At 51.0% G+C, this 16,065-nt stretch overlaps 1 protein-coding gene across 1 annotated transcript in view; it reads left to right on the top strand.

Moving 5' to 3' along the window:
* The first annotated feature begins 438 nt into the window (after nucleotides 1–438).
* Nucleotides 439–16,065, top strand: part of LOC108521457 (TRIO and F-actin-binding protein-like) — a 20,504-nt gene continuing 4,877 nt past the window's right edge. Inside the window, exons 1-2 of the mRNA XM_017861302.1 lie at nucleotides 439–610; nucleotides 6,861–9,495. Coding sequence (XP_017716791.1) covers nucleotides 499–610; nucleotides 6,861–9,495 — 2,747 coding nt within the window. The 5' untranslated portion in view covers nucleotides 439–498. The remainder of the gene's footprint in view (nucleotides 611–6,860; nucleotides 9,496–16,065) is intronic.

Raw genomic sequence — 16,065 nt, 5'->3', positions numbered from 1 at the left:
TGCACCCAGCAGGGGGGTTTTTTTTTTTTTTTTTTTTTTTTTTGAGATAGAGTCTCGTTCTGTCGCCCAGGCTGGAGTGTAGTGGCACGATCTCCACTCACTGCAAGCTCCGCCTCCCAGGTTCACACCATTCTCCTGCCTCAGCTTCCCAAGTAGCTGGGACGACAGGCGCCCGCCACCATGCCTGGCTAATTTTTTGTATTTTTTAGTAGAGACGGGGTTTCACCGTGTTAGCCAGGATGGTCTTGATCTCCTGACCTCATGATCCGCCTGCCTCGGCCTCCCAAAGTGCTGGGATTACAGGCGTGAGCCACCGCGCCCGGCCAGGGAAGTGCTTTTTAATGTCAATTCCCTTCCCTTCCTTCTACCCCTCTCATTTGGGGAGTATATGTCCTGCAGCCTTTCTTCTCCCACATACTTTCTCCTCCCCTTCTCTGGCAGGATTGGGACACTGTTGAGAGGCAGGAGGAGGCCCCCAGCTGGGACGAGCTCGCAGTGATGATCCGTAGGAGACCTCAGGAGGGGCCGAGAGCTGACAGCTCCCAAAAGGCTCCGTCTCTCCTCACCAGGTCCCCTGTGGGAGGAGACACTGCAGGCCAGAAAAAGGAGGGTGAGTCCTTCTGCCAGGTTGGTTCCCATGGTGATGGCCTGGGGCCCCCCAGATAGTCATCTCACTGGCCATTTGGGACCTTGGGCATGGCTTACTTTGGTGGCCTGAGTGTTAATAATAGTAACAGTTCCCATGTCATGATGGAGCAGCCACAATGAACCATGCTACCCACTGTATTATTATCATTTTTTTTTTGGAGGGGACGGAGTCTCACTCTGTTGCCCAGGCTAGAGTGCAGTGGCGCAATCTCAGCTCACTGCAACCTTCGCCTCCCCAGTTCAAGCGATTCTCCCGCCCCAGCCTCCCAAGTAATTGAGGTTGCAGGCTCCTGCCACCATGCCCAGCTAATTTTTGTATTTTTAGTAGAGACGGGATTTCACCATGTTGGCCCAACTGGTCTCAAACTCCTGACCTTCAGTGGTCTGTCCATCTCAGCCTCCTAAAGTGCTGGGATTATAGGCGTGAGCCACTGCGCCTGGCCCATTATTTTTTTTATTTTTTATTTTTTATTTATTTATTTTTTTTTGAGACGGAGTCTCGCTCTGTCGCCCAGGCTGGAGTGCAGTGGCTGGATCTCAGCTCACTGCAAGCTCCGCCTCCCGGGTTTACGCCATTCTCCTGCCTCAGCCTCCCGAGTAGCTGGGACTACAGGTGCCCGCCACCTCGCCCGGCTAATTTTTTTTATTTTTTAGTAGAGATAGGGTTTCACCGGGTTAGCCAGGATGGTCTCGATCTCCTGACCTCGTGATCTGCCCGTCTCGGCCTCCCAAAGTGCTGGGATTACAGGCTTGAGCTATTATTTTTATTTTTTTGAGATAGAGTCTCACGCCCAGGCTGGAGTGCAGTAGTGCCATCTCGGCTCACTGCAACCTCCGCCTCCTGGGTTCAAGTGATTCTCCTGCCTCAGCCTCCCTAGTAGCTGGGATTACAGGCTTGCAACACCATGCCTGGCTAATTTTTGTATTTTTAGTAGAGACGGGGTTTCACCATGTTGGCCAGGCTTATCTCAAATTCCTGGCTGGGGATTACAGGAGTGAGCCACTGTGCCTGGCCTTAGTCAAGGAGTTTGGACTTTCTTCTCTAAGTAGTAGGGAGCCACTGAAGGTTTTTTTGAGGAGGAAAGTCATGTAATTGAACCTGTGCCTTAGGAAGTTCCCTAGGTCAAAGGTGCAAAGGATGAGTTGGAGCAGGGAGGGGCTGAAGGATGAGAAACCAGTTAAGAGACTGTTGCAGCCACCGTAGCAATAACTGGTTCAGGCACGAATCACCGGCGGATGCAAAATCCCTAGGGTGGTACGTTGTCAGGAAACAGGGGTTTCACCGTGGTCTCAAAGTATCACTCCTCAGATTCTGTATCGATTACTGAGAGGAAAGGTGCCCTTAGGCTGGGGGGAGCAGGAAGATACCACCTTCAGTTCAGCATCCCCAGAGTGGAACAAACCAACATCAGATGCCCCTGATGTGATGCATGGGGTCGGGGGAGGGGATGCTGGGGTGCGCACAGAATCCTTCCCTTCTAAATTGTCCTTCTGCAAATGCATTGCCTACACCTAACCCCAGTGAAACATCACACAAACCCGAATTGAAAGACATTCTGCAAAATGACTGGACTCCTCATAGGACAGAAAGGGGCTAGGGGACTGTTCTTGATTAAAAGAGACTAACGGGACGAGGACGTGGAATGCCATGTGTGAGCCCATTGGGATCTGGGACAGGAGGAGACAGACCTGTGACAGGCATTACTGGGACAACTGGGGCATTTTTTGTTTTTTTTTGAAATGGAGTCTTGCTCTGTCTCCCAGGCTGGAGTGCAGTGGCGTGATCTCGGCTCATTGGAACCTCCGCCTCCTGGGTTCAAGCGATTCTACTGCCTCAGCCTCCTGAGTAGCTGGGATTACAGGTGCCTGCCACCACGCCCAGCTAACTTTTTGTATTTTTAGTAGACACAGGGTTTCACCATATTGAGCCTGATGAGATCCGGAACACGGCTGTAGTCCCAGTTACTCGGGATGCTGAGGCAGGAGAATCGCTTGAACTTGGGAGGCAGAGGTTGCAGTGAGCCGAGATCACCCCACTACACTCCGGCCTGGGCAACAGAATAAGACTCCATCTCAAATAAATAAATAAATAAATAAATAAAATAAAGGGCATGGTTGCAGGGTGAGGAGGGGACAGAGAAGGAGAGAGGTTTAGGAAGGAGACTTGATGGTACTCAGGACAGGAGGATACACGGTCACAGCTCCTGGCCTGGGTGTCTGCGTGGATGGTGTGCCCTTTGCTGAGAGCAGATGGCTGGGGAGCCAGTGCGCCCAGCGCTGGCTGTGCTGTGTGGGATTTGCGAGCTCCAAGGAAGAGGTTTTGAGGCTTCAGATGCTCAGGGAAGCAGGGGATGGAGATGTAGCATCTTCAGCTGAGGGGCAATGCTCACTCAGGCGCTCAGTGGACGTTTACTTACAGCCCATAAATCAATCATGGCTGAATAGATGAGGTAGCAATGAGAACAGCAGCAGCATTACAGCAGTGACCCGCTTTTCTGATGTTCCAGGCCTTGTGCTAAATAAATGTCTTGCACAGAATCACTCTGGGCTCCCCAACCCCTCACTCCTGGCCTGCCTCCTTCCTCACTGACCACTCCACCTCGCTCTCCTTTGCTGAGGCCACCTCCACCTCACTCTCCTTTGCTGAGGCCACCTCCTCTGCTTCACTTTTAAATATCGGATGCCCCAGATCCCAGTCCTGGGCCCCTTCTGTCCTCTCCCTGCACATTTAGCTGCTTGGTTTTCAGTACTGTCTGGGAAAAAACATGACTCTGGAGTCCACATCTCGGCCTTGATTTCTCCCCTGAACCTGCCAGTTTATACAGCCCAGCCCTCCACACCTCAGGCCCCACACTGCGCTCATTATTTCGCTCATTTCTTTCTTTCTTTTTTTTCTTTTTGAGACGGAGTTTCACTCTCGTTGCCCAGGCTGGAGTGCAGTGGCGCAATCTCAGCTCACTGCAACCTCCGCCTCCCGGGTTCAAGCCATTCTCTGCCTCAGGTTCCCAAGTAGCTGGGATTACAGGCATCAGCCACCACGCCCGGCTAATTTTGTATTTTTATTAGAGACGGGGTTTCTCCATGTTGGTCAGGCTGGTCTCCAACTCCCGACCTCAGGTGATCCGCCTGCCTCGGCTTCCCAAAGTGCTGGGATTACAGGTGTGAGTGACCGTACCCGGCCCACTGCTCCAATACTATTAACTAAGCTACAGACTTGATGGGATTCACCAGTTTTTCTACTAATATCCTTTTTCTGTTCTTGGATCCATTCCAGGATCCCACATTGCCTTTAGTCCCCCTCCTCATCTCTGTCTCCTCCAATCTGTGACAGCTTTGCCATCTCTCCCAGTTTTCCCCTGAAGGCTGTGAGCACAGCAATCTGCTCACCTTTGACTTAGGAAAAGTCTCCCTGGATGAACGATGACATTGGCCCCAGAGTGCACAGGCTTGGGGGCTACTGCAACCATCCAGGAGAGAAACAGTGGTGGCTTGGAGTAGGAAGTGGGTGTAGATGAGAGAAACAGGTGAATATGGAATGTATTTATTTTATTTTTATTTTTCGTAGAGATGGGGGCTTACTATGTTGCCCAGGCTGGTCTCCAACTCCTGGACTCAAGCAATCCTTCTGCCTCAGCCTCCCAAAATGTTGGAATTACAGGTGTGAGCCATTACCAGGCACAAAATGTATTTTAGAATAGCCATGGGACATCAGCCACCAGCAAATTTTTTGTTTTTTGTTTTCTGAGACAGTCTCGCTCTGTCACCCAGGCTGGAGTACAGTGGCCAGATCTCAGCTCACTGCAACCTCCACCTCCAGGTTCAAGCAATTCTCCAGCCTCAGCCTCCTGAGTAGCTGGGATTACAGGCATGCACCACCGCATCTGGCTAATTTTTTTATTTTATTTTTATTTTTTTGAGACTGAGTCTTGTTCTGTTGCCCAGGCTGGAGTGCAGTGGCGCGATCTCGGCTCACTGCAAGTTCTGCCCCCTGGGTTCACGCCATTCTCCTGCCTCAGCCTCCCAAGTAGCTGGGACTACAGGCCCCCGCCACCATGTCTGGCTAATTTTTTTTTTTTTTTATTTTAATAGAGATAGGGTTTCACCATGTTAGCCAGACTGGTATTGATCTCCTGACCTCGTGATCCGCCCGCCTTGGCCTCCAAAGGGCTGGGATTACAGGCATGAGCCACCGCGTCCGGCTGCATCCAGCTAATTTTTGTATTTTTAGTAGAGACAGGTTTCACCATGTTGGCCAGGTTAGTCTCGAACTCCTGACCTCAGATGATCCACCCACCTCGGCCTCCCAAAGTGTTGGCATTAGAGGTGTGAGCCACTGCGCCTGGCAACCATGCAAATTTTGAATTCTCTGCTAGGTGCTGGGAACTCAGACTTCACCAACAACAGCCCAGGGAGGCTGGACGGGGCAGTGGCTGCAAAGGGAGAGGAGAGGGGATCTGCGTGAAGGCAATTGTGGCTACTTTTTTGTTTTGTTTGTTGTTTTAAGACAATGTCTTGCTCTGTTGCCCACCCTGGAGGGCAGCGGCACAATCTTGGCTCACTGCAACCTCCACCTCCTGGGCTCAGGCAATCCTCTGGCCTCAGCCTCCTAGATGGCTGTGACTACAGGCACATACCACTAGGCCCTGCTAAGTTTTAAAAAACTTGTAGTAGAGACAGGGTCTCACCATGTTGCATAGGCTGGTCTGGAACTCCTGAGCTCAAGTGGTCCTCCCACCTTGGCCTCCCAAAGTGCTGGGATTACAGGTGTGAGCCACCACACCCACAGTTGTGGCTCTTTTAAGGTGAGGCCACGATACCCTTTACTCTTCATCTAAAGCAGTAGCCAAGGGACATATACATAGCTGGTGCTCGACACCTGCTCGTTGACTGAGGGATTGAGCGGGATGGAGGGTGACACACCAAGGTCATGGCAACTCTGTCATGAGGCTAGGAGTTGCGAAGAGGTCACTATTGAGGACAGTTACGTTAATCCTTCAGGCCGGCGCTTCTGAAACTCTAAGTTGTACAAATCACCAGACAGTTTAGTTAAATGCAGATTCAGAAGCAGAGCATCTGGGCTGGGACCTGAGATTCTGCATTTCTGGCAAACTCCCAGCTATCAGTTTATAAAAGTTTGTCCATCCGTGCACCTTTCCCATCCTCATGGCAGCCCTGGGAGAAGCCTCAGGGTAGGAACATTTGAATACAAAAACCAGGGGCTTTCTAGAGCTGTCACACATGAAGCAGACTCATTAGAACCTATCTCTACTAAACATACAAAAATGAGCTGGGCATGGTGGTGCATGCCTGTAATCCCAGCTACTTGGGAGGCTGAGGCAAGAGAATCATTTGAACCCAGGAGGCATAGCTTGCAGTGAGCCGAGTCTGTCACTCCAGTCTGGGTGACAGAACGAGACTCTGTCTCAAAAAAAAAAAAAAAAAAAAAAAAAAAAAAAAAAAAAAAAAAAAAAACCCGGGCACGGTGGCTCACGCCTCTAATCCCAGCACTTTGGGAGGCCAAGACGAGCGGATCACCTGAGGTCAGGAGTGTGAGACCAGCCTGGCCAACATGGTGAAACCCTGTCTCTACTAAAAATAGAAAAATTAGCCGGGCATGCTGGCACATGCCTGTAATCCCAGCTACTCCGGAGGCTGAGGCAGGAGAATGGCTTGAACCCGGGAGGTGGAGGTTGCAATGAGCCGAGATGGTGCCACTGCCCTCCAGCCTGGGCGACAGAGCGAGACTGTCTCAAAACAAAACAGAAAACAAGAAATGGGGGGAATTCCTCAGATTCTGATTGAAGGAAGTAAAACTAGGAAGGGCAGACTATCAGGTGGCTGCTGCTGGGCCCACCTCTCCCTCCCTGGGGTTACACAGGCTATTGCCAACACTTCTCTCCACAAGTCTGCTTCTTCTCTGTCTTGTCCATGGATCCCCAGACCCTGTGGCCTCTTCCAGTTGTCGAGTCCATCTCTTGACTGAGTCAGGGTCTCAATTTCAAATTCTTGACCTTGGCTTGAGAGAGGCATCCAAGCCCTTGTCTCATCAGCCTTGGTCAGAGAGGTGGAGTCACTTGGTACGGACAGTGAGACCTGTAAGAGGAGGGTATGGGGTCTGCCCTAATTACTAGTCCAAAGGGACAAAGAAAGGTAGAATATGAGAGGTGCCTGGACCCCTCCCCTTACCTTGAGCTCCTCTGTTTTCTCTCCAGACACTGGCGGTGGGGGCCAGAGCGCAGGACAGCACTGGGCAAAGCTCCGGGGAGAAAACGGGTTCTCCCTAGAGCGGCACCGGTCAACACTGACCCAGGCTTCCTCCATGACACCACACAGCGGACCTCGAAGCACCACGCCTCGGGCTTCCCCTGCCCAAAGGGACACTGCTCAGGCTGCCTCTACACATGAAACCCCCCGAGCCTCCTCTCCCCACCGTATCACCCAAAGGGACACCTCCAGGGCCTCATCCACCCAACAGGACACCTCCAGGGCCTCATTTACACAGCGGAACACCCCCAGAGCTTCCTCTCCCTCACGAAGCACCCAACAGGATAACCCCAGAACCTCGTCCAACCAACAAAATAATCCTAAATATTCCTCTCCCCAAAAAGCCACCCAACAAGATAACCCTAGAACCTCTTCTACCCAGCAGGACAACCCCCAAAGTTCTTTTCCTACTTGTACTCCCCAGTGGGACAACCCTAGGACACCCTGTGCCCGACGGGATGATCCTAGAGCCTCCTCTCCCAACAAAGCCACCCAACGAGACAACCCCAGAACATCTTGTGCCCAGCAGGATGATCCCAGAGCCTCCTCTCCCAATAGAGCCACAAGAGACAATCCCAGAATATCCTGTGCCCAGCGGGACAATCCCAGAGCCTCCTCTCCCAACAGAACCACCCAACAGGGCAACCCCAGAACATCCTGTGCCCAGCGGGACAATCCCAGAACCTTCTCTCAGATCAAAGCTGCCCAACAGGACAACCCCAGAATGTCCTGTGCCCAGCGGGACGATCCCAGAGCCTCCTCTCCCAGTAGAGCCACCCAGCGAGACAACCCCAGAACATCCTGTGCCCAGCGGGACGATCCCAGAGCCTCCTCTCCCAGTAGGGCCACCCAAAAGGACAACCCCAGAACTTCCTGTGCCCAGCGGGACAATCCCAGAGCCTCCTCTCCCAGTAGAGCCACCCAACGAGACAACCCCAGAACATCCTGTGCCCAGCGGGACGATCCCAGAGCCTCCTCTCCCAACAGAACCACCCAACGAGACAACCCCAGAACATCCTGTGCCCAGCGGGACGATCCCAGAGCCTCCTCTCCCAGTAGAGCTTCCCAACAGGACAACCCCAGAACTTCTATTCAACAGAACATCCCCAGATCATCTTCTACCCAACAAGACAAACCTAAAACCTCTTGTACCAAACGGGATAACCTCAGACCCACTCGTACACAGCGGGACCGCACACAGTCCTTTTCCTTTCAACGAGACAACCCTGGAACCTCTTCATCTCAATGCTGCACCCAAAAGGAGAATCTGAGACCATCATCTCCCCACCGCTCCACTCAATGGAACAATCCCAGGAATTCGTCTCCACATCGTACTAACAAAGACATCCCCTGGGCCTCCTTTCCCCTCCGGCCAACTCAGAGTGATGGTCCCCGAACCTCTTCCCCATCTCGCTCCAAGCAAAATGAGGTTCCCTGGGCATCCATCGCCCTCCGGCCAACCCAAGGTGACAGGCCTCAGACATCCTCTCCCAGCAGGCCTGCCCAGCATGACCCACCCCAGTCCTCCTTTGGCCCCACCCAGTACAACTTGCCATCCCGGGCCACCTCTTCCTCCCATAACCCAGGCCACCAGAGCACCTCCCGGACTTCCTCACCTGTGTACCCTGCTGCCTGTGGGGTTCCCTTGACCTATCCTGAGCCCTCCCAGCCTCCATGTGCTGTGTGCATTGGGCACCGGGATGCCCCTCGAGCCTCTTCGCCCCCTCGCTATTTGCAGCACGACCCCTTCCCCTTCTTCCCAGAGCCCCACGCCCCAGAGAGTGAATCACCCCACCACGAGCCTCCCTATATACCACCTGCTGTGTGCATTGGACACCGAGATGCCCCCCAGGCATCCTCACCCCCCCGCCACACCCAATTTGACCCCTTCCCCTTTCTCCCAGACACATCAGACGCCGAGCATTGGTGTCAGTCCCCCCAACACGAGCCCCTACAGCTCCCCGCACCTGTATGTATTGGGTACCGAGACGCACCCCGGGCCTCCTCCCCACCACGCCAGGCCCCAGAGCCTTCCCTCTTATTCCAGGACCTCCCCAGGGCCAGCACAGAGAGCCTTGTCCCTTCCATGGACTCTCTGCACGAGCGCCCCCAAATCCCCACCCCTGTGTGCATTGGGCACCGGGATGCACCCTCCTTCTCATCCCCACCACGCCAGGCTCCTGAGCCATCCCTCTTCTTCCAGGACCCCCCTGGAACTAGTATGGAGAGCCTGGCCCCCTCCACTGACTCTCTGCATGGCTCCCCAGTGCTGATCCCCCAAGTATGCATCGGGCACCGGGATGCACCCCGAGCCTCCTCCCCACCCCGCCACCCACCCAGTGACCTAGCGTTCCTGGCACCCTCACCTTCGCCAGGCAGCTCCGGGGGCTCCCGGGGCTCAGTGCCTCCCGGGGAGACCAGGCACAACTTGGAGCGGGAGGAGTACACTGTGCTGGCTGACCTGCCCCCACCCAGGAGGCTGGCCCAGAGACAGCCAGGGACCCAGGCGCAGCGCAGCAGCGGGGGCCGCACCCGCAGCCCTGGCCGCGCGGAGGTGGAGCGCCTCTTTGGGCAAGAGCGCAGGTGAGCCCAGGGGTGGGGTCAGCCAAGTGGGCTGGGGAGGAGGCTCGGCAGCAGGACAGGTGGAAGTTTCTCAGGGTTAGGATGCCAGGAGAGTGTTCAAATCCCCCTGGCTTGCCATTTACTGGCTGTGTGACCTTGGGCAAATCACTCCATTTCTCTGTTTCTGCATATTAGGAGTTTTCTGGTTTTGTGTGTGTATGTGGTTAAGTGATGTCATGCACAGCCCAGTGGTTAACAGCAAAGACTGCAGTCAGGAGGGCTGAGTCCAAATCCTGGGTCAAAGCCACATTTCAACTCGTGACCTGATACAGTGAGTTAACCTACGTGAGCTTCAATTTCCTCATCTGTAATGGAGGGGAACATGAGCCCATTCATTCAAACGAGGGTGAACTCTCTTTTTCTTTTTTCTTTTTTTTTTTTTTTGAGGCAGAGTTTTGCTCTTGTTGCCCAAGCTGGAGTGCAATGGTGCGATCTTGGCTCACTGCAACCTCCACCTCCTGGGTTTGAGCGAATCTCCTGCCTCAGCCTCCCAAGTAGCTGGGATTACAGGGACCCGCTACCACACCCGGCTAATATTTTTTAATATTTTTAGTAGAGATGGGGTTTCGCCATATTGGCCAGGCTGGTCTCAAACTCCTGACCTCAGATGATCCGCCTGCCTCGGCCTCACAAAGTGCTAGGATTACAGGAGTGAGCCACCACACCCGGCCAAAATGAGGGTGAACTCTCAAACCCTTTGATCCAGACTCATGGGTTTTTTTTTTTCTTCCGTGCATGAGGAAGAAGAAGAAAGTGCCCATTCTGTTTTTCCTGCCTTGGCAAAGAAAATTCATGGGTCCCTATGCATTTCAGAAAACAGTTATATCAGTTTAAAAATGTATGGCCAGGGCCAGGCATGTCGGTTCACGCCTGTAATCCCAGCACTTTGGGAGGCTGAGGCAGGTGGATCATGAGGTCAGGAGATTGAGACCATCCTGGCTAACACAGTGAAACCCACCTCTACTAAAAATACAAAAAATTAGCTGGGCATGGTGGCGGGCACCTGCAGTCCCAGCGACTCGGGAGGCTGAGGCAGGAGAATGGCTTGAACTCGGGAGCGGAGCTTGCAGGGAGCCAAGATCACACCACTGCACTCCAGCCTGGGCGACAGAGCAAGACTCCATCTAAAAAAAAAAAAAAAAAAAAAAAGTATGGCCAGAGTCACCCTATTTTAAGAAAGAAAGCTCACAGAATTACAGATTTTTAGCAGTCAAACATCCTGGGACAACTGAAGTCCAGGTGTCTTTTGAGTCTCCTTGGTCAGCAGCACTGGCCCCCCTGGAAGGGGAGCATTTCCTCCTGATTCAGCTGAGATTTCTCTCCCCAGAAGTTCCAGCCCTCGAGTTTTCAAGGATCAGAGCTAGAATTCCATTAGTTAGCGTGAAGAGAACAACGGCAACAAAAAGCAGTCTGGAAGTCTGAAAACTTTCCGTGTATCTAATTCAGTGAATTTTTAGTATATTTACCAAGTTGTCCAACCACTGCCACAATCTAACTTTAGAACATTTTCATCACCCTAAAGGGTATGGAATATTTTGTATCTAAAATTCCTCTTTGCTGCTTCTTGGGCAAGTTTTCTCCTGGATTTGAATCTGCATGAGAAACCTTATCAATCTTGGCTGGGTGCGGTGGCTCCCTCCTGTAATCCCAGCACCGGAGCTTGCAGTGAGCCGAGATCATGCCACTGCACTCCAGCCTGGGCAACAGAGTGAGACTCTGTCTCCAAAAAAAAAAAAAAAAAAAAAAGTTAGCTGAATGTAGGGGCACACGCCTGTAGTCCCAGCTACTCAGGAAGCTGAGGCAGCAGTATCGCCTGAATTTGGGAGGTGGAGTTTGCAGTGAGCTGAGATTGTGCCATTGCACTCCAGCCTGGCAACAAGAGTGAAACTCCATCTCAAAAAAAAACAAAGAAAGAAAGAAAAAAGAAACCTTATCTCTTGTTCTTCAAATTTCATTTTCCAGTAAGCTTGATCATTTAATATCCAGATGACAACCATGTGGTCTCCAGTATTAGTATAATTCTTTTTTTTTTTTTTTTTTTTTTTGAGACGGAGTCTCGCTCTGTCGCCCAGGCTGGAGTACAGTGGCACGATCTCGGCTCACTGCAAGCTCCGCCTCCCAGGTTTACGCCATTCTCCTGCCTCAGCCTCCCGAGTAACTGGGACTACAGGCGCCCGCCACATCGCCTGGCTAGTTTTTTTGTATTTTTTTAGTAGAGACGGGGTTTCACCGTGTTAGCCAGGATGGTCTCGATCTCCTGACCTCGTGATTCGCCCGTCTCGGCCTCCCAAAGTGCTGGGATTACAGGCTTGAGCCACCGACCCCGGCCTAGTATAATTCTTTCTTTGGCCTTAAAACAAAACAAAACCCAGAGCAGTTTTAGGTTCACATCAAAATTGAGCAGAAAGGGGAGAGTTCCATGCACAGCCTCTCCCACTACCAATATCCTGTACTAGACAGGTATGCCTGTTTCCACCTCCTGGCCTCAACGGATCCTCCTTTCTTGGCCTCTCAAAGGGCTGGTGAGCCACTGTACTGGGCAGTAGGGGATACATTTGTTACAGTCCATGAACCTACACTGACAAATCACGCAAAGTTTAGGGTTCACTCTAGGTGATGTACAGCCTACGGACTTGAATGAATGTATAATGACAAGTATCCACCATTGTAACATCATGGAGTAGTTTCACCCTAAAAGTCTTCACTGTCTTTGACTTTTTTTTTCTTTGGAGACGGAGTCCCACTCTGTCACCCAGGCTGGAGTACAGTGGCACAATCTTGGCTCATTGCAACCTCTGCCTCCCAGGTTCAAGCAATTCTCCTGCCTCAGCCTCCCGAGTAGCTGGGACTACATGCACCCGCCACCATGCCCAGCTAATTTATTTGTATTTTTAGTAGCGACAGGGTTTCACCCTGTTGCCCAGGCTGGTCTTGAACTCCTGAGCTCAGGCAATCCACCCACCTCGGCCTCCCAAAGTGCTGGGATTACAGGCGTGAGCCACCGCTCATGGCCTGACCTTTTGTTTTTGAGACGGGGTCTTGCTCTGTCACCCTGCAAGAGTGCAGTGGCATGATCACGGCTCACTGCGGCCTCAAACTGCCAGGCTCAAGGGATTCTCTCACCTCAGCCTCCCCAGTAGCTGGGACTACAGGCGTGCGCCACTGTGCCCAGCTAATTTTTCTATTTTTTGTATCGATGGAGTCTCACTTTATTGCCCAGGTTGGTCTCAAACTCCTGGCCTTGAGCAATGCTCCCACCTTGGCCTCCCAAAGTGTCTTTGACCTTTTTATGATTACTATTTCTGGTCTAATGTCAATTTTCCTAACTTTGTTGTAACTAATAACTCAGCAGGGACATTAAGGTCTTTATGCCAAAGTTAATTAATTTTCTTTACTTCTTTCCAGGATAATTTTAGAGAGATAAGGTGTTTATATTAATAATAGAAATAAGAAATATGTTTACACTTTTATTAACCATTTGTTTTTACATGATCACTCCTGTACATTTAATTCTACTCTCTTTGAAATAGATTATTTACCTTTTAGGGGAGTTTTTATAATTTTACTGAATAATTAAATTTTTTCCTCTTATCTGGCACCTTTTCCAAGTAGAAAACCATTCATCCTCTGAAGATGGAAATTTTTAAAACTATGTAGTGTGTGTGTAAGGGACAGACTGGAGTTTATGAGTGGGTGGCTATAGGATTGAGCTTTTATTTTCTCTCATTTCCTCATCAATATGTATTTATTGAGCATCTACTCTGTCCAAGCATTGTCCCAAGTCTGGAAATTTTTTTCTTAAAAGATTATCACATCAAAGCATTGGGAGTTTTGGCTTGATCTTAATTTTTTTTTCCTTAGATGCCTTTGGAATCTTTTAAAGTCATGTAAGCATTCTGTGGTCATTTTTCATTTAAAACACAGACTTCATTGGATTTGCCAGACTTGATGGCTTTGCGCCTTTAATTCTCTCTGGAGGTCGAAGAGCCCATCTAAGTTTCCAAAGGAAACATGTTTCCTTTGTCATGCTTGGTGTGGTCACACCAACTCTCGGGAACAGGTGGCCCCGGGGAGATGCTGTTGCTTCAGCATCAGACAAACCGGGTCTCTGTTGGGGTCTCAGAATCTTCTTGAGTCCCTCGCTCTTTTCTCTCAATTCCACATGGGGGAAAAAAGGAAGGAGAGTTCTCAGGAGGAATGCTCATCAAGCAAGCTGGAGTTCGTATGGAAAATGCATCCATCCGGAAGAGAACACACTAGTGCCTTGCTTCCCTTCACCGGGTGTTTCCACTATTGTCCTCCCCTCCTCCCCATCAGGGAGGAACGGCCCACTGGGTCATGTTTGGGCTCTTGCTTCATCGAGGCTCCTATACCCCAGTTCAGGGGAAAATTCACTCTAAGGCCTTCAGCTCTCACAGAGTAAGGAAACACACTCACCTCAAATTAGATTACAAACTGGCTGGGTGCAGTGGCTCACGCCTGTAATGCCAACACTTTGGGAGGTCAAGGCAGGCGGATCACCTGAGGTCAGGAGTTCGAAATGAGACCAGCCTGGCCAACATGGTGAAACCCCGTCTCTACTAAAAATACAAAAATTAGCCAGGCATGGTGGTAGACACCCGTAATTCCAGCTGCTCGGGAGGCTGAGGCAGGAGAATCGCTTGAAACCGGAAGGCAGAGGTTGCAGTGAGCTGAGATTGCACCACGGCACTCCAGCCTGGGCCACAGAGCGAGACTCCATCTCAAAAAAAAAAAAAAAAAAAAGATTACAAACAGCCTGCTCAGGGAGCCCTCAAGCTCAGAAACACTTCCTCCAGGGAACTTTGGTTCCTGTCTGAACCAGGTGCCAATAACTGCTAACAACTCAAATTACTGTGCTTTATGGCTCTGATTCTAATGACACTGGCAGAAGACATGAAACAACAAAAAACTTCAGCCCCATACTTTTTTCTTTTTGAGACAGGATCTTGCTCTTTCGCCCAGTCTGGAATGCAGTGGTGTGATCATGGCTCACTGCAGCCTCAACCTCCCAGGCGGAAGCAATCCTCCCACCTCAGCCTCCCAAGTAGCTGGGACTATAGCCACGTACCACCATGCCTGGCTCATTTAAAAATTTTTTTTTCCTGGAACAAGGTCTCATTCTGTTGCCAGGGCTTTCTTAAACTCCTTGGCTCAAGTGATCCTCCGACCTCAGCCTCCCCAAGTGCTGGAATTACAGGTATAAAGACATTGTACCTGGCCTCCCAACCCCATACTTTTTTTTTTTTTTGAGGCAGGGTCTCACTATGCAGCCCAGGCTGGAGTACAGTGGTGTGATCTCGGCTCACTGTTCCTGGGGTCAAGCAATCCTCCTGCCTCAGCCTCCTGAGTACCTGGGATTACAGGCATGTGCCACCACGCTCGGCTAAGTTTTGTATTTTTAGTAGAGACTGGGTTTCACTCTATTGACCAGGCTGGTCTCTAACTCCTGACCTCAAGTGATCCACCCACCTCAGTCTCCCAAAGTGCTGGGATTAGAGGCATAAGCCACCGCACCTGGGCTAATTTTTGTCTTTTCAGAGACTGGGTTTCACTATGTTGTCCAGCCTGGTCTCAAACTCCTGACTTCAAGCCCTCTGCCTGCCTCAGCCTCCCAAAGTTCTGGGGTTACAGCCATGACCCACTGCGGCCTGTCCAATCCCATACTTTTGAAGGTGGTGTTCCAGCATGGTTCCTCAGGCACAGGCCCACCGCAGAGAGCAGGTCCTACGGAGGCCTGAGCAGAGGTTCCTCTTACTTCCCTTTTTGCTGCCTTACTCTGGGCGCCACCACAGGGTGGCCTTTTTCAGGCTTCTCTTCCTGGTTCAGTTCATCCACCAAAGACGTGGCTCCATTTGCTAACTGAGACCCAACCAAAATAAACAGTCACTGAACACTTGGGTCTTTTGTTGTGACCCCTGAGGTAGAGGAAGGGAGAGATAAGCCTAGGTTGTTTGGTGTTTTACCTGTCAATAGAGATACCACGTTAAACATTAACAGCCATGCCTCCCAGTTAGTAAGCAAGACAACTAACTGGAACTAGACTTTTTACTAACAAGTTAGAGATGATCTTCATCGGATGCGGCAACAACGCCTGAAGTCCAGTGTCTTAGAAATGACATTTGCCCAGGGCCAGGCGTGGTGGCTCATGCCTGTAATCCCAGCTACTTGGGAGGTTAAGACGGAGAATCACTTGAGCCCGGGAGATGGAAGTTGCAGGGAGCTGAGATTGCGACACTGCACTCCAGCAGCTTGGGTGACAGAGCGAGACTCCATCTCAAAAAAAAAAAAAAAATGACATTTGCTCGTACAGTTTATGTTGGCCTCTCTGGAGTTGTCGGGAAGAATGTTTCTTTCTTCTGATCTTGCTCAGAGCTCTTTTGCCAACAGCTAGGATGGCCTGGTGTTTTCAAGGCTAAGCGCTGGGATTCTGTTGGTTAACAGTGATGGGAGGGAAAAAGGAAAAGAAATTCAACATTTTTTTTTTTTTTTGAGACAGAGTCCCGCTGTGTC

Source organism: Rhinopithecus bieti, unplaced genomic scaffold (assembly GCF_001698545.2).
Source record: "Rhinopithecus bieti isolate Rb0 unplaced genomic scaffold, ASM169854v2 scaffold_56975, whole genome shotgun sequence".
NCBI classification, from domain to species: Eukaryota; Metazoa; Chordata; class Mammalia; order Primates; family Cercopithecidae; genus Rhinopithecus; species Rhinopithecus bieti.
This window is presented reverse-complemented; position numbering and strand designations above follow the sequence as displayed.